Below are 21,366 nucleotides of genomic sequence, written 5' to 3'. Positions count from 1 at the left end.
AGATTTTATTTTTCACACGTAACCTGCCTACTGTTGCTGATTTTTTTTGTTTTTGTGCTAATAGATTACATTTGTACTAGTAACCTGCCCATCGTAGCCTGATATACATTTTTCTTTTAAAATATCCCTGCAGTGTGTTCCCCCAATACTTCTCTTCACTCTGACTCTTCTGTAATCCTTCCTATGTGTCCTTTTCCTCTACCCATCAAAAATTCTCTTCTTCTCAATCCTCATAATTTTCTGTTCTGCAATCATGTCAGTAACATAATGTCATTCCAACCATTGTTACCATCTAGATTTGGTTCAGAGAAAAAAGGGATAATTTACAATCGCATCTGAAAGCATGGTCGCTATTATATGGACATGTGTGTTATGATGCACTGAAAAGCTCCAAATCATATTTGCCAGCACCAGGACTATTGCAATCCTCAAAAATCCAACTATGTAGTTATGCCAAGTATTTAGACAGCCTATAATACTGGAGAGGGAGGCAGCCGAGATAAGTATGCATGCAAGAACTCAGTGCAGAGAAATTGTGCCACACCGGCACCCTGCATAAATGCAAAAACACCATGGCAAGTGCAAATCGCGTGTTTGGTAATTTTTTGCATTTATTTATTGTGGAGAGGTGCCGACCTCTTTTCCAAACACCGGGCTGAAGAGTTGGAGTGGCTGGGGAAAAAGGAATCGTTTTTGCATGATCCACTGGCACCCTGGCCATGGCACAAACTGAAGGAACACTAAATACAGCGGATTCTTGGAATTGTAAGGCAGACAGTAAGAATATCACTGGCTACTTCTTCATGTAAAAAAGCAGGAAAATGTTTGCCTTGCTCTACACATATCAATATTCACTCTTTTGAAAATGCCACATTCCTGTAGGCCAGTGATCCCCAGTAGCTAGTGAGCAATATGTTGCTCCCCAACCTCTTGGATGTTGCTCTCAGTGGTCTCAAAGCAGTTGATTATTTTTGAATTCCAGGCTGGAGGCAAGTTTTGGTTGCATTAAAACCAGCTGTACTGCTAAACAGAGCCTCTTGTAGGCTGCCAGTCCACATAGGGGCAACCAAATAGCCAATTCCAACCCTTATTTGGCACCACTCAGGAACATTTTTCATGCTTGTATTGCTTCCCAACTCTTTTTACATCTGAATGTTGCTCATGGTTGAAAAAGGTTGGGGACCCCTGCTGTAGGCTATGTCTTTGAAACGAGATCGGACAGGGCCCAATAACATCTTCTCTTAATTCACCATATTCTGTTATGATTTCATATTCTCCTATCTGCTCCCTTCTCTCCTGTTTATCTTTACTGTACATTCTTCTTTAATGTTTACCCTATTTTTATATTTGTCTCCCCTCTATTTTCTGATCAGTCCCACTGTTTGGTCTTACTCTTCCTCATCTAAATCTCACCCTTCCTATATTTTATATCTCATCAGCATTTCTTCTTGTGTTTCCCATTACTTCTCCATTTCATCCATTGTCTTTAATTTATTTTGAAATATTTAGATATTATATATATATATATATATATATATTATACATAAAGTGTCCCACAGTGCCCGCACACAATCCAAATTGAAGCCAGAGGTGCACGATCAAATATGTTGTAGTATAGGAACAGAGGATCAGCACTCACTGTAGTAAAGTGAAAAAGTGTCAATTTATTCCACACAAATCTGTGGAATAAATTGACACTTTTTCACTTTACTACAGTGAGTGCTGATCCTCTGTTCCTATATATATATATATATATATATATATATATATATATATATATATATATATATATATATATATATATATATATATATATATATATATATATCTGTTCCTCGCTGCTTTTTTAGATGTATAACATTCTGTTGAAATGTCATACTTGTTCCTTTCAGGCCTTAAGTGTAAGCATAGATCAGGGGTCCAAGGAATTACTGTGCATACTACTACAGGTATAGGACCTATTATCCAAAATTCCTGATAACGGGTCTTTCCATAATTTGGATATTCATACCTTAAGTCTGCTAGAAAAAATAAAGCCAATAGGCTGGTTTTGCTTCCAAAAAGGATTAATTATATCTTAGTTGGGATCAAGTGCAAGGTACTGTTTTATTATTACTGAGAAAAAGGAAACCAGTTTGGATTATTTGGATAAAACGTCTATAGGAGACGACCATTCTGTAATTCGGAGTGTTCTGGATAATGGGTTTTAGGATAATGGATCCCATACCTGTACTATGATTATATGCAATGCAAAGGGTACAGTTCAACATACTTACTAGCACGTGTACAACAGGAGAACAGTGTGGAGTTTGAGGCCTGCCTTGTCGCTCAGTGTGATGCCCTGATCGATGCTTTGAACAGAAGGAAAGTTCAGCTTCTCTCCCGTGTGAACAAGGAGCATGAACACAAACTGAAGGTAAGAATATTTGTGCTAATAAACTTGGCATTTCTGAATTTTGTAACTGTGATGGGAATATTAGGGGTTTCTTGTTTATGTGGCCTCTTTATCAAGTTTTGGTTTGGAAGCCGGAGTTTTTTTTTAAATAAAGTTTTGAGGGTTACATTGTGTAGAATCCATAATTCTTGTGTTTTCCTACATTCTTTGCATAATTGTATTGGCCTTTTGGTAAATAACATTCAGACAGGAAAGATTTTTTTCCCCTCTACCAACATGTTTAAAATGCAGATTATCCGTTTCTGTGAGTGGCTCTGAAACTGCTTTCATTACATGGAGATGCTTTTAATTGTGGCAGCTAAACAGATGTGAAATAATTGATAGGCAGGAGACAGGCACATTTTGGTTCCTTACTATGTTTCTATGTACTACTTGTGTTTGTAGGGATGCACTGAATCCACTATTTTGGTTTCGGCCGAACCCCCGAACACTTTGCGAAAGATTCGGCCGAATACCGAACCGAATCCTAATCCTAATTTGCATATTCTAATTAGGGGTGGGAAGGGGAAAACATTTTTTATTTCCTTGCATATGCAAATTAGGATTCAGAAGGATTCAGCCGGGCAGAAGGATTCGGCCAAATCTGAATCCTGCTGAAAAAGGCCGAATCCCGAACCAAATCCTGGATTCGGTGCATCCCTAGTTTTTAGTTCAATCACACTTACATGAGGGTATACATGTGAGGCGAAAAGTGTCTAATAGCATAAAAGGAGGAAATACTACATTTTTGGTACAGTATATGATCTGTTATTAGGAAAGATCTGAATAATTGAAAAGCCATCTGCCATATACTCCATTTTAATGAAATAATTCACATTTTAAATAATGATTTCCTTTTTTATAATAAAACTGTACCTTTTACTTGATCCCAATGAGGATATAATTAATCCTTATTGGAGGCAAAACAAACCTTGGGTTCAATTAATAATTAAATAGACTTAATTAAGTAGACTTAAGGCATAGCGATCCAAATTAAGGACAGACCGAAACATCTTACATTATGGGGGTTATTTATCAAAGTCCGATTTTATCTCAACCTTTTCTGCTACAAAATCCGATCAAATACGCTCGGGTTTTTAACACTTATTTATAAATACATTTTCCCGAAAATTTGCTTTGCAGGAAAAAAAATATGATTTTCACTCTTTTTCACCCGAACTGATTTCTAATGCTTTTTTGCCCAAAAATTCCGAAAATGTCAGGGTATTGCAGGAAACCCAGCGAACATCAAAAAATCATTGGGACTTCTCCCCTTGACTTATTTGCAACCTCGACAGGTCTGAGATGCCGGATTTTGTAATTCTGACTTTTCCATCCTCTGGGTTTAATCAATTCTGAAAAATTCGTGATTTTTTTAAAAGTCCGATTTTATAAAAAAAAAAACAAAAATCACAAATGTTTCAGGATTTTTGCGTTCGGAGTTTAATAAATAACCCCCTATGTATATATGTTTAATGTATGGGTAACAGTGGTCGATTGGGTCTGATGATGCAATAAAGCTAAATAAACAGATCAGTGGGTTTAGAAATAGCAGATAAATGCAAACATGTAAGTTTATTTTCCTTTATACAGAAAATGTCATAGCAATGGCAATGCATACAAGGCTGGGATCCATCCAACATTCTATTTTCTCAGCACAATGTGCACAGCAATTTCTATCTGTCCATTGTATATAACAATCAGGTCAAAAGATGAATCGACCAATAGCTTCTTCATTTGGCTGCTGTGATCCTATCATCATGTCTTGCTGCTTTTCACCTTGTAATTCTGACATTGCAGCTCTCAACATGTTGTATATAGTTCTTGTCCATAAACAGTAACATTGTAGTTGAAATAATCATAAAAAGGCACATAGTCATTGCATTTGTGACTGAAATAATTACTCCTTAGCATTCAATAAATCTTGAGGAAGCCAGAAAAAAATTTAATCATCCTCTAGTACAATAGGGAAAAAAATCCATCAAGAATACAAAACTCAGATTCTGATTTTCTAAATAATCTTTTTATATTAAGACTGCTCCAATGCAAGATACATGGAGCTGAGCTGAGCATGACTCTGCACATGAATTGTGTGACTGGCTCTCAGCTCAGATAAATCATGTCCCGCTGCTTTCTCCCCTCCTTGTCAGCATAAACCCTGATCCATCATTACACTCCTCTCTGAGGACAGCTCTGTTGGAAGCAGAAAATTACCTCATGTCTTTGGAAGAAAAAAAAGGGACATATCTGAAACACATCAGAGTGTATATATAGATATATATATCTATATATACAAAAGCCATAAATATCTTGTAAATTATATCCTTATAAACGTTGAGTTCTGATGTCATCAGTTATAAACGGTGACTTCTGATGTCATTTCTGTCACATTGTGTATTATAATAAAAATATATATATATAATATATATACTGTGTGTATATGTATATATATATATATATATATATATATAATAAATATAATTAAAAAATATGAGGATATTAGAAGTTACCTCAGAGTTCCATGACCTGTATAAAAACACTCGGCCTTCGGCCTCGTGTTTTTATATGGTCACACAAATTGGAGCGCTCACCTCTCAAACAAACACAGTTGAAGTGCCAGGTGCTGAACTAGAAGACCCAATCCTGTCCTCGGGTCACATCAATCCATAGACAAAAAGTAGCAGCACACTGTTAAGTTGCAAAAGTGCTCAAGTGCATAATTTATTTAGCCCACAGCATACAAAGGCAACGTTTCGAGCCAACCAGGCCCTTTATCAAGGGCTTGATAAAGGGCCTGGTTGGCTCGAAACGTTGCCTTTGTATGCTGTGGGCTAAATAAATTATGCACTTGAGCACTTTTGCAACTTAACAGTGTGCTGCTACTTTTTGTCTATCGTGTTTTTATATAGTCATGAAACTCCTCGGTAACTTATAACATCCTTATAATTAAATTTTACAAGAGGGGGTACTTTATTCACAATATAACAGTCTTTCATTTCCCAGGAACATCTGAGTACTGGGGTGTTTTCTGAGCAAAGATTTTTAGTGAAGCAGTAATCCGTTGTATGAAATTAAATCAAATGTGAAAAACTGGCTGTGCAAAAATGTGGATACCCTTTGTAATTTTGCTAATTTGAATGCATGTAACTGTTCAATACTGATCACTGGCAACACCATATTGGTTGGATTAGCTCGTTAAGCCTTGAACTTCATAGACAGGTGTGTCCAATTATGAGAAAAGGTATTTCAGGTGGCCAATTGCAAGTTGTGCTTCTATTTGACTCTCCTCTGAAGAGTGACAGCATGAGATCCTCAAAGCAACTCTCAAAAGATCTGGAAACAAAGACTGTTCAGTATCATGGTTTAGGGGAAGGCTCAGAGATTTAAACTGTCAGTTTCAACTGTAAGGAATGTAATCAGGAAATGGAAGGCCACAGGCACAGTTCCTGTAAAACCCATGTCTGGCAGGCCAAGAAAAATATTTTGATTAATTTATCAAAAACAAAAGCCAGTGAGTTCTGCTCTTTTCTTGCTGAATTGAACTTTTTGTGCCTGACTCTCTTTGACAGATCTTTCCGGTGGATTTGGATCTTCATACCTTAAGTCTACTAAAAAATCATATAAACATTAAATAAACCCAATAGGCTGATTTTGCTTCCAATAAGGATTAATTATATCTTAGTTGGGATCAAGTACAAGTTACTGTTTTATTATTACAGAGAAAAAGGAAATAATTTTTTAAAAATTTCGATTATTTGAATAAAATGGAGTCTATGGGAGATGGCATTTCTATAATTAGGATAACAGATCCTATACCTGTACTTTGCACCCTCATTCCTCCATTGTCATGTAACATAAGGTTTCTGGAAGGATCTTCTAATTGACCATCCATTTCACCATCTCACAAAATGCATCTTATTCGCCATTTGTGAATGGGTTTAGGCAGACTTGTAAATTACATTTTATAACACAGTTTATTTTTAATATCTAATGTTAATCGTGGTGTAACTATAGAGGAAGCAGACCCATGGGCCCAGGATGTCGAGGTACCCATAAGGTCCTAATTAATGAGCAATTGCAATGTATATTGGTAAAACAGGATAACCTCTGGATATTTTGGGTAGGGATGCACCGAATCCACTTTTTTGGATTCATCCAAACCCCCTAATCCTTTGCGAAAGATGCAGCCGATTACCGAACCGAATCTGAACCCTAATTTGCATATGCAAATATTTGCACATGGGTGGGAATGGAAAAACATTTTCTACTTCCTTATTTTCTGACAAAAAGTCACACAATTTCCCTCCCAACCCCTTTTTTGCATATGCAAATTAGGATTCGGTTCGGCCGGGCAGAAGGATTCGGCCGAATCCGAATCCTGCTGAAAAAGGCAGAATCCCGAACCAATCCTGGATTCGGTGCATCCCTAATTTTGGGGGCCCTAAAATTAATTTGCTGTGGGGCCCAGTAACATCTAGTTACTCTGCTAATGTTAATGACTCATTTCCAGGTTGTCCGAGATCAAATTTCACACTGTACCATGAAGCTACGTCAGACCACGGGGCTGATGGAATATTGTCTAGAGGTGATCAAAGAGAATGACCCAAGTGGATTCCTACAGGTAAATGTCTTTCTGCTTATTTCAGTGTCTAATCGTGTCTGCTTTGAGGCATTCAGACTGTAATTCCATCTTTTCTAGAGGAGCTTATGTCATACAATTTAATTGAATCAAAAGAGGCTTGTAATAGAATTGCTTCCAGAACACATACATTAATAGACCATTTAATAAATCTATGCCACACAGGGATAACACAAATCACCATTAATGTCCCTCTACTGTCTGTTTCTGCTTCTTTGTAACATCACACAGAGAATTAGCTGCCCCTTTAGGTCAGATAATGATGCTTTCCAGCGCTCACAGTATTTTTAGCAGAATAACGGCACCATTCTCCAAAGTCCATTTCTCTAACAGTCCATATTTAGCCCACTCTTCCAATAGCAGGTTAGAGACTGGAAATTGCTGTATTTTGTCTCCACTAAAGCCAGAACTTGGGAAAACCAGCTTATATAAGAAACCATGATTTTGTGTTTGCACAAGAAGCGCCTTGGAGAGTTCTCAGTATCCTTTTATTTGGCTTCAGTTTCATTTTATCCCTGAGGTTTTTAACACAGAGAACAATTTATATATAACTGGGTACAGAAGCAAATCAGATCTTTGCTGTCTATGTGAGAAAGTTACTTCTTGTACGTCATAATGAGTCTACGGTAAATTGTTTATTTCATTTATTAGTGCCCTGAATATGGAAATATCCACAGTATTTTTCCTGGTTCAGCCTGTGACAGTCATTCAACTATGGGACTGATCCACATGGGATCTTAAAACAGTGGCAGTGGGGCTCAGCCTAATGATTAGTTTGGATGAGAATTAGGAAGTCTGACCATTTGCTCTTCTGAAAGCCCAGATGTATCAGTTTTATGGTCAATTAGGGTGAGATTTGGGGGGACTATGTATTTGCTGTTATTTTTTCATATTTTTAGAAATATGGATAAATTATGGATACACCAATATTTTTTGATCTAATGGTCTTGAAGAAAAAGTTGATAAAGGCCCCAAGCAGGAGATGAAATGTTGGTGAATTATATGGAATAAAGCATTTTAAGAAAAACAGTGGAATTTGGACCACCTTTTTGTAGTGTGTGTGTATATATATATATATATATATATATATATATATATATATATATATATACAGTATATACTTCTTCTGTACTTAAATGTATGGATATTAGAAGTGGCCATAGAGTTCATTGACAATAAGCAACTTCTTTAATTTGGATAACAGATCCCTGAGGTTACGTCTAATATTCTTACGTTCTTGGAGCAGAGAATGATTTATTTATTAGGGATGCACCAAATCCAGAATTCGGTTCGGGATTCGGCCTTTTTGAGCAGGATTCGGATTCGGCAGAATCCTTGTGCCCAGCCGATCCAAATCCTAATTTGCATATGTATGTATTATTTATAATACTTAAGATTGTCTGGCATACAGGGGTGTGAGGGGTATATGAAAAATGGGGTATGGGTGTATGAGGAGCTCTTTTCTGTATCATCATTTTAATCAAGGTTCCCAAAGAAATATCGATATATGGATATTATATCATAAATATCATATATATAATTTATATTGATATACAAATATCGGTTACGGTTCTGTGTGTTAGCTCATCTCTGTGTATCTGAGTAAGGAATTTTTTATAGACTTTATTTGCCCATAGATATTAAGTTAAAAATGAGGAAACAACATCATAAATTCATAAAACATTCCTTCTTTGCATATTGCTTTAGTACATATTAAAGGGGGTGTTCACCTTTCAAACACTTTTTTTCAGTTCAGTGGTTTTTAGATTATACCCCAGAAAGACTTTTTTTCAATCGTTTTCCATTATTTATTCTTTACTGTTTTTCCAAAATCTACGGTAAGTTTAAAGTTGAATGTCCCTGTCTGGCAGCTCAGTAATTCAGGTGCAAATTCTGAACATTTAGTTGATCCATTTCTCAGCAGCATCTCTGGAGTATTAGCAACTATTGTATCAAGTCTAACAGCTGCCTGTAATGAAGCCCAGAGATTCTGCTCAGCAGGGACAAAAATAAGAAATGTATGAAATAAATGTATCAATTTAGAACAGTTTACAGGGTCGGCGACGCCCCTTCTTAGAGCTGCTTTAGAAGGTGAAAAATGACACTTTACACTTCAATATTAAAAAAACGGTCACACATTGAAAATAGAAAGTCATCGGAAAAAGTCGTCATTTCTGGTGATCTATCTGAAAACAACTAGTTGTTTGAAGGTGAACAACCCCTTTTTCAGTCATTTTCCAGATACCTCAGCCAGTCATAAACATTGTTTAGTCAAAATACCCAAGACCAAAGTGGATGTTGGCTTTCACTCATAAATATTATTACAATTATGCACAGGAGGAACAGTTTTCCATCCAGTATGCTTCCTATAATCTCAGACTGTCAGACAATAAGGGGCACATTTATTAAGGGTCGAAGTGAATTCGAAGTGAATTGTCATATTCAAAAACTTCGAATTTCTAAATAATTTTTGGGTACTTCGACCATCCAATAGGCCAAAATTCGATTCGAATTGAAAAAAACTTTGAATATTTGACCATTTTGAAAATCGAAGTACTGTCTCTTTAAAAAAGTTTGACTTCGACACTTTGCCACCTTAAACCTGCCGAATTGCTATGTTAGCCTATGGGGACCTCCTAGAACCTATAGCCAGTATTTGGCTAAGTTTTTAGAACTCAAAGTATTTTTTTTAAAAATCGTTTGAATCGTATGATGTAATCGATCGATAATACTATTTTTACTTCGACTATCGAAGTATCAAATTCGATGGTCGAATAATTCGGCCCTTAGTAAATGTGCCCCTAAGAAAACTTCGAAATTCGACCATCGAATTTGATACTTCGATAGTCGAAGTAAAAATAGTTTGATCGATCGATTAATTTGTATGATCGATCGATTAAATCGTACGATTCAAAAATGTTTTAAAAAAAATACTTTGACTTCAAAAAACGTAGCCAAATACTGGCTATAGGTTCTAGGAGGTCCCCATAGGCTAACAAAGCAATTCGGCAGGTTTAAGGTGGCGAAGTGTTGAAGTCGAACTTTTTAAAAGAGACAATACTTCGATTTTTCGAATGGTCAAATTTGAATTTTGGCCTATTCGATGGTCGAAGTACCCAAAAATGACTTAGAAATTAAGTTTTTGAATTGAAAATTCACTTCGAATCCACTTCGACCGTTAGTAAATGGGCCCCTAAATGTAAGGCAATCACTGTATTAATGCCTCCTACCTATTATATAAGATGCAATAACCGTAGTATAAGATATAGTTAACATTTTGAAGCTGTATGGCTAAAGACTGTATGAAATTAGATTTCAGACGCCCTTATTCGGAGAGTTCACCTGACTGAAGATCAGTGGGGGAAAGGAACACTCACCCCTAGAATGACCACCGACTTTGATCTGAATCTGGACAGTGCACCCCTCTTGCAGTCAATCCACCAACTTGACTTTGTTCAGATGAAAGGTAAACTGGCGCATGTTGCTTACCCGGGGGGATACTTATTAATGCAGGTGTATTTGTGTCTGATATTTGGCTTCCTTGCAAAAGCAGGAACATTGGGAGAAGTATGATGTGCAAAGCAGTGATGGTGATCAAGGGTTTTTATACCTGCTGCCCTAGTGTCTAAATGCACTGTAATTCTTAAAGGGGAACTATGAAAATGTAATATAAGCTTCAGCATACTGAAATAAGGAAGTTTCTAAATACAATCAATTAGCAGTTCTGTACTGTACAATATCTGCATGATTCCAGTCTTGTTTGCAATAGAAGCAATTCACATTCCTCTATACTCATAAAATCGCCTTCAATCCAAAAATGGAAGGTTGTAACTCCCCAATCAGGGGAAACCAAGAGAGCTGCAAAGCAGCAAGTAGTGTTTTGTTCTGTTATATTAGACATCCAGTCACTCCAGTCTTTATACATTACATTTTTGGCTAACTAACTATATTAGAAACATTTTTTTCTTTGCACAGCCTATTTATTTACCTAGTTTTTATTTTTACACTGAACTGTTCCTTTAATCTGCTCCCCAATCCGCCTTCCTCTTATGTTTTTTACATTCAATTTATTTTTCATCGTTTATCTCATTCCTCCATCTCCCTCATCTCTATAACACGTCTCCATCTCTCCCTTTATCTTCTATATCTTCTGTTTCCTTGTGCTTTTTAACCTTTTTTTTAATCACCTTCTTTATCTGCTTTCAGTTTTATATTTTTTCTTCCTTAACCTAATTCAGTTTCTAATTCAGGCATAGGTTGCAGCAATGCCATTTTTTACATTTTCTACAGCTTACCGGCTCTTTTTTTTTGTGTGTAAGTTGCATTACAGCCACATAGGGATGGATAGACTGGAGGGGGCTCCAAGATTCATTCTCCAGCCTATCCAATCCCTTTGTGAATGTACCTGGATTTAAAAGTTGATAAAAAAAGACAAACTATTAAATGTAAGAAAATGCCAGCAGTGCAGGGTATGTATTTTAAAGCATGCAGTAGTCGTGATCCAAAACTTTTGCATTCTCCGTCAGGGGCTTCTATTTCACAGAAAAAGAAGTGGAGGGATGGGATCTCTCTTCATCTCCCCACAAATCCAGCACTGTGTGTGTATAAAACATACATATATACTGTATAAACATACACACCCACACAAGCAAACATATACACATATAAATACAAACACATCCATTGGCCCTACACCTCAGTCCAACCCCAACCCATAGATGCACACGGCCCAGTTCCTGCATCATTTGCTCTGTAAATAAATGACCCCTTATATAGTCAGTGTTTACATCATGTCTGATGACTAATTATATCGCCTGTAGCCAAAAATGGTTTTATCTTTGCTATGTTTATAGAACTGATTATGTATTTATCAGAGCCCCTGGGAGTCATTTCTTGCTTGTCAAGAGCAGTAAGTTCAGATCTGAGCTTCAGCAGACGTGACGCTCCAACACAAAATCGTGGGCTGAAAACGGCCACACAATAATTAGATGCCTGAATGGTGCTTATTGTCAAGACAGATGCTCAGTAAGAGGCACAGTAGAATTTAGAATAAAAATGAATATTTTGTTTGTAATCTATATTTAAAGGGAACCAGTCGCCCAGATATAAAAAGCTGTACAATAAAAGCACTTTTCAAATATGACAACCCAAATATGAAACCCCAAATCTTTTGTTTTGTTCTTAAACTAAAATGTCCATACTGATTATAAATGTATTTTAAAATCTCAGATGTCAATCAAATATTGCCTTTCCTGCCTCTATGCCTCAAGCATAGCAATCACCTTCACTTTCCATTCTGCATTTCCTAGATACCACGGAAATCTTCACATTTCTCCTCTCTATTCACTATCTATAATTGTGTATCATGGGCATGGGCATTAGGTTATTTAATCTGGTGAGTACACAAGATTTTGGGATGATGCAAAACTTGCCTTAAAGTGGACCTGTCACCCAGAAGGTATAATAAAAGTCCTTTTCAAATTAAACATGAAATCCAATTTCTATTTTTTATTAAAGCATTCATAGCTGTTGTAAGCTCATTTAAACATCTCAGCTGTCAATCAAATATTGTCTGCCCCTCCTCTATTCCTTAGGCATAGAGGTGGGGCAAGCAATTACTTTCACTTTCCATTCAGCACTTCCTAGATGTCACTGCTCTCCCCACATTCCCCTGTTCTCTTCACCATTTAATTGTGTAGCCAGTGCATGGGGATGAACATCAGGTCCCCCATTCTGGTACACAAACAAGATTCGGAGCTGATACAAGGCTTGCCTTAATAACAGTGTCCAAAAAATGGCTCCTGCCTGCTTGTTATAACTATGAATTCCCAGATTGAAGGAAACAATATTATAGTGTAATTAAAGTTAATTTTGCTTGACTAATGTGATAAAATAGGATTTTTTTTTTGGGTGACGGGTGCCCTTTAGTTGGGATGCACCAAATCCAGGATTCAGTTCGGGATTCGGCCTTTTTCAGCAGGATTCGGATTCGGCCGAATCCTTCTACCCGGCTGAACCGAATCTGAATCCTAATTTGCATATAGGGCAGGGAGGGAAATCGCATGATTTTTTTGTCACGAAACAAGGAAGTAAAAATGTTTCCCCTTTCCACCCCTAATTTGCATATGCAAATTCGGAGTTGGTTCGGTATTCAGCCGAATCTTTCATGAAGGATTCTGGGGTTCGGCCGAATCCAAAATAGTGGATTCGGTGCATCCCTACCCTTTAGTAACAGTGTCCACTAAATGGCACCTGCCTGCTTGCTGGGATTGTGAATTCCATGACTGAAGGAAACAAGATTTAAATAATTTATATAGTGCAAGTAAAGTTCATATTGCGGTCATCTTGCGTCTGCATCCGACAGTCGTGTGGGATGAACGCTGCAACACCATCCAACATTGCTGTTGCTTACCTTATTTTCCACCGCATCCGACTTGACGCCTGTGTTTTGGCGCATTATGTCGGATCTGCCAAAAACGCCCATGTAGTTCTACCCAGATAGAGGCTTTTAAAACACTGATTGCCACCTGTTGTGCTCCTAGAATTGACAAGGGTACTTGCAGCCATGTAAACTGCACTCTACATTGTGAGACAGATTTTTAATCTGGCACAATTTACAGAACACAGGTTGCACCTTTCAGTAGTATAATGCACTCCTTAATCAGACTATAAAATACATTTTATACAAAGACATCCATAGAACCCTTGTGAACTCTGGGGGCCTTAAAATCTAATGGAGTCCTACATGTTGCAACCACTCCTGTAGTTGGACAGGCTTTATTCATTGGATACTCTTGTTACTGGTTGTCTGTCTAAAGGACAGCTCTAGTCTGACCTGTAATTCCCACAAATCCTTTTTTGAGCTGAGAACCTTGTTCCTGCATTCTTGTTTTCACATGGACAAAATGTACTGCTGGTTTCAGTGTTAAATAAAGTAGTTTAGCAGGTAACTGCTGTGTCGGCAGTTCTTTCCTCTGGCAAATATTTCCCTTGTCACACTGCCAAATATTGCCCAGCAGATTCTTTAATCTCAGCAAGTTTAGCTCAGGACAACACTCGCTCTTTATTTTGCTGTGTCATTTACAAATTAGCATAATGCTTCCTTGAATCTATGCTTTTACTGAAGGATTTCAGCTCATGGTTTTTTTTTATCATTCTGGGATATTTATCAAAATGTTAGAAAAAGAGCCAACGAGAACGTGTCACTATGGACTGCACCCTTGTGACATCAAATAAATCCCTCTTTTAGCAATAACACTGTGATAATGTCCTTCATCAAAATGACAAAATCAAATTGGTGCAGCTTGCAGATATGTCATTCCCTTCATCGAGCCAATCAATGCATGTATGAAAGAAATACATATTTAAAGGCATTGTCTGGACAAATGACCAATCACATGACCACATTCAAATACATATGTCTTATATCTATACCTTACTCTATTTTAGAAATACAGAACTATACAATACTATCATTGTACTTTCCTGAAGATAGAGAGGCAAATTATAATCCTTAACGGGGAAGTAAAGTCTAAAATAGAATAAGACTAGAAATGCTGTATTTTGTATACTAAACATAAACATGAATTTACTGCACCACAAGCCTAATCAAACAAATGATTTATGCTTTCAAAGTTGGCCACAGGGGGTCACCATATTGTAACTTTGTTAAACATCTTTGCAAGACCAAGACTAAATAAATTAGTGAAACTGTGGGGAAAATTCACCAACAAAAAATCCACTGCGGCAAAAAAAATTTGGGCACGTGTCAGAATAGTAGCATGCATAAAAATTGCCACACGTAATAATTATTTGGATGCCCATTGACTTTAATGCATTTGGACAAAATAGGCGCGCATATAAAATTGACGAGGGCGTTGAAATTGAGGTGCATCAAAATAATTTTGACGCCCATTGACTTCAATGCGTTTTGCAAATATTTCGCAGGAAATTCGCAAATTTTCCAGCAAAGCGAAATGGAACAAATTCGCCCATCACTATTGGTTATTAACTAATTAAAGGAGGATTCAATGAGGATTATGGAAGACTTCTCATGAACAAGTTCAGTATTTACCGGTATTGCGGTGACTACTTCACAACAAATAATCGCAGTACTTCACTTTCCCTATCCTTTCCCTTGCACTGACTTCTGTCCCTCACTCACTGCAAGATTGGCTGCCCCATTTCCTGTTCCTGTGTCTTTTATTGACCTTTGGTTTCAACCAGCTTTATTGCTTAACCATTAATGCAAACAATTAACATTTCACCCGTACAGGTTTGTCATGGAACAATCCATGTTGTATCACTGAAAACTATTGATGTTTTTACTTTTTTTGAATATTTTTTTTTATAGTATGACAGGTCACATTATTTTTCTATCCTTTAAATGTTTGTTTTTTCCGTACACAACTAATAACTTCCAGCGTGGCTTTTTTCCTTTTTTGTCCTGTCCAGACTTAAATTGTAAGATTTGACTGCAGAGTGTGTTTATTTACAAGACATGTTTCTGGTGTCAAGCCCTTTATCAAGTGATAAATGATTTGTTTCCTCTTTTAGTTCCCTCTCTAATCCCAGCACCACCACTTTTACATCTGGAAGAATGTGGTACCCACAACAACAGTGCCACTCTGTCATGGAAACAGCCTCCAATGTCCATGGTGCAAACAGAAGGATACATACTAGAGTTGGATGATGGGAATGGAGGACAATTTAGGGTAAGATTAACTTGAAGACTTAGGTACGGTGAAGGAGAAGCTAATGTGCATAGTTTGGAGCTGAGGAGTTCATTTAATTATCAACTATTACATGGTTTTAGCCCTTTTTATTTCAGGCTCTCCTTGGTAGATATCTCCGCAACCATTTCCTAAGCTGTGCATCTTAGAGTGAGGTTGCAAACAAACCTTTAATATAAAATAATTACAATATCCCATCACTGAAGAGAAACTATAATGGTGGCCATACACGTAGAGATCCGCTAGTTTGGTGATTCCCATATACCAACATTGAGGTGGGTGATATCAAGCTGATCCGATCGTGGGCCCTAGGGCCCAACGATTGGATCAGAATGTAGCCAATACTGGGGGTTTGATCGCGGAACCGCATCAACGAATAGGGCCCAACGATTGGATCATAATGTAGCCAATACTGGCAGTCGGATCGCCGGACCGCATCAACAAATAGATACGGACGCGATCCGACGGGATATTTAACCCGACCAGATATCGATTGGGAAAGCTCGTCGGAGGACCCTACACACGGGCCAATAAACTGCCTCCTCGGTCTGTCGACCAGCTTTTATCGACCTGTGTATGAATGACCACCGTTACTCTCTATTTGATTACACATAGTAAAAATATAATCTGCCCTTTCTATGGGGCAAATTTACTAAAGGACGAAGTGACTAACGCTGGCGAAAATTCACCAGCGTGACGCATTTTGGGACTTCGCCGATTTACTAACGGGCGCTGGCGTAAATTCGCTAGTGAAGAAAATAGACTACAGCGCTACTTCACACTCCTAATGCCAGGCGAATTTTCGCTCTGGCGAATGGACTTAACTACGAAAATTCACTAAAATGCGCCAGACTTGCCTTCGCCACCTCAGACCAGGCAAAGTGCAATAGAGTAGATAGGAGTTCCTCAAAAAAATTTTTTTTTAGGGAACCCGGCTTCCCCGACACATTTCCTGACATATGGCACATAAACTATACACTGGGCACATGTGTAGGGCATTATAACAACTTTATTTTATTTTATTAAGGTTCCCTGGACTTTGAAATTTAACTTCCCGCCGTATGCAAATTAGCCAATAATAGTGCAACTTCGATTTGTTTGCCGAATTAACGCTAGCGAAACTTCACCATCAACCGGCGCCCTGGACGCAACTTCAGATTTAAGTGAATTAGCGTTGTCCTGGCGAATTTTCGCCTGGCGAAGTGTGGCGATGTGAGTGAAGCCGTCACTGGCGAATTTCTGGAGGTTAGAGAATTTGCCCCTATGTGTCTAGCTATAATAAAAACCACAAGACACATCCAGTCACCAAGAAAGCCTTGTATTCCATTACAAATAAAACAGAAGGGAATGAACCTCTGCAAGAGGAAATGATTGCTATTGATTTATTCAAATGGCTAAAGCATGAACTCTACTATCCCTGCAGTCAAAACAATGCACTCGTCCATAAACTTTCTTTCCAGCACTGGAGACTGCCATAAAAATGTGTGTGGGGGGTGTATATAATTATTTGTACATTGTCAATGCATTTTAAATGTAACTGAATTCTCTGGAGCTCAGATCATAGTCTGGCACTCTTTGATGCAGCTCCATGTAGATAATTGACTATTGGATGAAAATGGTTACATGGTTACTACAATCATCAGTATTCAAACAATGAATTTAATCTGCACTACATTCTGAAAAGGAAATACATCCTTCAGGCATGGCAACCCCTTGAGACTAATAATCATGGGTATTGCATTATATACATTTGAAAAACAAATACTTTTTAATTTTTTTTGACAAGAGACAGTTCAACGAAAGAGTCGGACTCTTAAGTAGAGGAGAAATCATTCCTGGAAATGAGGCTTTGCATTCTCGTCTTTATAAACACCAGTCTTTTTATAGCAAGGATAAAAGTAGGATGGATGGAGCATAAAAGATTTTACAGAGTTGGTTTGAGAACAGTTGTGATGATGATTTACTATTTTCTTTTTCATTCACAGGAAGTCTTTGTTGGGAAGGAGACAATGTGCACAGTGGACGGCCTTCATTTTAATAGCACATACAATGCACGAGTGAAAGCGTTCAACAAGTCCGGGGTCAGCCTGTACAGCAAGACTCTGATTCTGCAGACTTCTGAAGGTAATAGAAATGTACCTGTCACTATGGGCCCTGTCTATTAACTTGCCAACACTATGAATTTGCTGGTAAAATGTTAAACATGACTTGTGTTGTATTCAATGGCTGACAGTGGTTGTGGTATCAACTGTTAGAGGGCGTCAACATTTCTAATGAGATTTTATTTTTAATGGAACCCCTCCTCTTTGTAGATTTAGGACCTAGGTAAGAGGACCCATGTGAAGAAAAAGTCTAGATTAGGGAGGGGTAGAGTTTATCCTGGAAGTGCTCAGAGAGGGAGAAGGCACTCAATAAAAATAAGTGTACAAGGACACTGATTGAATTTAACTTTGTTTATCTGCTACATTCCTCCTGTGGCATTAATTCCCCTTCTGTTTAATATAATATACTGTCTGTATAAGAGATCATTTTGTGTAGAGGTAAGTACAATCATCAAGTACTGTTTGGCTAAAACTTGGATCTAAATAGTCACCCATATTCTTGCCAAGGGCATATTAGAAAAAGAATATTATACTTTTCTGTGTGTCAGATCCTTTACCAGACACCTCTACATTCTGTCTCCTCTTTCAACACATTAGGGCTGATTTATATCTGCAAGCACAGTGCACAACTTGTGCTTTTCCCCCACAGTGTGTTTCACCTAAAAACCAATTTCATTAAAGGCAATTGTGTCAAAATGGTCTCTTCACACTCGACTCAGTCCTTCCTACTTTCCATTCTGAATCTGACATTGCTATGTCTATTGATGCAGCGGATCCTTCGAATTGGATCCTTTGGCACAATGGTGCCAAATTTGCGATGGAGCACAAAGGGCATCTATTTTGGGGAATCCCCCGCAATTGCGGATGGTGCAACACAGTTTGCCAAGCGAATCACCCCATTGCGCCCACAATGGCCTTACAATTCTGGGAATAAACACTGCATTGTGGGGGAAAAATATGATGATTGCACTCAACATTACAATTTGCTCACTTTGTGTGTAAGTCCTATTGCGTTGTGTGCAATACAGTACCCTCACCTGAATCAGCATTGGTAGGGTGCAGTGGAAATGATTATATTTATTGCTGCTATTATCGTTTTAGGGTAGGGTGCAGTGTATATATATATATATATATATATATATATATATATATATATATATATAGTGAATAAAGTACCCCCTATTATAAAATATAAGGATATTATAAGTCACCGAGGAGTTTCATGACCATATAAAAGCACGAGGCCGAAGGAACTCCAGGTCATGGAACTCCGTGGTTATTCTAATATCCTCATATTTTCCAACAAGGGGTACTTTAATTATTATAATACACACGTGTGTGAGTGGTGTGACAAAAATTACATCACTACTCACCGTTTATAACGGATGACATCACTAGTCACCATTTATAAGGATATAATTTACAGGATATCATGGCTCTTGTGTATTATAGGTATATACAACCTGTATATGTTGTAATAGACCATTGTCTGTTGAGTGAGGTCCTGTCATATGAACATATGTATCTGTAATGCAGTTATAAAAGGAAAGTCCATCTGCTTACAACTAAAGGCAAACTTATTCCTGCAAGTATCAATTTCTGTTAAAGTAATGGCCATCTATACGTACTGTACAAATTAAAGAAACAGTTCAGTGTAAAAATAAAAACTGGGTAAATACATAGGCTGTTCAAAATGTATTATCTGTCTACAGTTGCAATTCATTTTGCTTATACAAAGTATATCAGTATGAGCTGGTATTACAGATTCACAGGTTAAAGGGGATCTGTTACCTTAAAGTGATAATGCACCTTAACGTTAACTTTTAGTATGTTATAGTATACCCAATTCTAAGCAACTTTTCAATTGGTCGTCATTATTTATTTATCATTTATTTATTATTTGCCTTCTTTTTCTGACTCTTTCCAGCTTTCTAATGGGGGTCACTGACCCCATCTTAAAAGGAAATGCTCTGTAAGGCTACACATGTATTGTTATTGCCGTTTTTTATTTCTCATGTTTCTGTTTAGGCCCTCTTCTATTCATATTCCACTCTCAAATCAATGCATGGTTGCTAGGATTATTTGGTCCCTTGCAACCAGGTTTATGAAACTGTAAACTGGAGAGCTGCAGAATAAAAAAGCTAAATAACTAAAACAACACAAATAATAAAAAATGAAAAACAATTACAGATTGTCTCAGAATATCACTCTCTAAACTATACGACAAGTTAACTCAAAAGTAAACAACCCCTTTAAGAAATAAACCAAATTCATTTCTATTGTCTTGTCAAGCAATATAATTACTTAAAGTATATCAATTACTTACATTGTGTTTCCTTCTGTCTTGGAATTGCACAATCACCGAAATCAGGCAGGTGCTATTTATTGAATACTAATCTTGCTTATGTGCCAGAACAGGGGCCTTAATTAATATGCCCATGCACTGGCTACACATTAGACAGCGAGAAGGGAGGGTGAACGAGAGGAGAGCAGTGACTAGAGTCCTGCAGCGGGTCGGGTACCTGCGGGTTACTTGCAAAAACCTGCGGGTTGAGGGGTTCTGCGGGGTTGCAGGTCGAGCCGCGGGTCTTCTCAATAGCGATATTTACTCCTTTTCTCTGGCCACGGCAACTTCCGATGATGTCACTTCCGGTTTACAATGACCGCACTTCCCGATTCTTGATGATCAGTGGGTCGCGGGTCCGGGTTGCGGGTAGGGTCGGGTAGCGTTTCCAAGCGGGTAAGATTTCGGGTCCGGGTAGCAGATTGCAGGTTGCGGGTACGGGGCGGGTATGGGTCCCAAAAAATTGACCCGCGCAGGACTCTAGCAGTGACATCTGAAAAGTGCAAAATGGAAAGTGAAAGTAATTGCTTGCCCCACCTCAATGCCTGAGGCATAGAGGTGGAACAGGCAATATATGATTGGCAGCTGAGATTTTTAAATATCTTTTGTAAGGCTAGAGACAAACGCTAAGATTCGGAGTGATTTAGTTGCCCGACGACTAATCTCCCAGAAAAGCCTCCCCGCCGGCTAGAATCAAAATTGCCGCCAGGATGACACTCTGAGCAATTCTTTTTCCGAAGTTGCCCGAAGTTTTCTCGTGAGGCAGAAGGAGAGGAAGAAGAGGCGATTTTTTGCCGGGCGACTAAATCTCCCCGAATCTTAGCATGTGTAACCACCCTTACAGATGTTTTAATAAAATATGATTTTTAATTTTTTAAGAGCTTTTGTAATACAGCTTTTCATCTCTGGGTGACAGGTCCCCTTTAATGGTCCTGGCAGAGACTAGAACTTGGCACAGAGATAGTTTTGCCATAGTTTATAGTTGATTAAGCAAATGGAAGTGTTCTGTGATAATTTCCCCATGTTATGATGTTTGCCTGTGTGCCAGTATTTTAGCTTTCTATCACTTGTTTCCTGTGCGTTTCTTCCTTTTGTTTTGCTGTGTGCTTAGCTTT

General features: G+C 37.9%; 1 protein-coding gene across 5 annotated transcripts in view; it reads left to right on the top strand.

Moving 5' to 3' along the window:
* trim9.S (tripartite motif containing 9 S homeolog) overlaps positions 1 to 21,366 on the top strand; it is a 61,124-nt gene that overhangs the window by 27,169 nt on the left and 12,589 nt on the right. For all 5 annotated transcript variants that reach the window (XM_018232340.2, XM_018232339.2, XM_018232337.2 and 2 more), the window contains exons 3-7: positions 2,294 to 2,416; positions 6,945 to 7,055; positions 10,386 to 10,539; positions 15,630 to 15,787; positions 17,791 to 17,929. In XM_018232340.2, the coding sequence (XP_018087829.1) occupies positions 2,294 to 2,416; positions 6,945 to 7,055; positions 10,386 to 10,539; positions 15,630 to 15,787; positions 17,791 to 17,929 (685 nt within the window). The remainder of the gene's footprint in view (positions 1 to 2,293; positions 2,417 to 6,944; positions 7,056 to 10,385; positions 10,540 to 15,629; positions 15,788 to 17,790; positions 17,930 to 21,366) is intronic.

The sequence above is a fragment of the Xenopus laevis genome, chromosome 8S, assembly GCF_017654675.1.
Source record: "Xenopus laevis strain J_2021 chromosome 8S, Xenopus_laevis_v10.1, whole genome shotgun sequence".
Taxonomy (NCBI): Eukaryota; Metazoa; Chordata; class Amphibia; order Anura; family Pipidae; genus Xenopus; species Xenopus laevis.
Note: the sequence above shows the minus strand (reverse complement) of the source record. Positions and strands in the feature narration are given on the sequence as shown.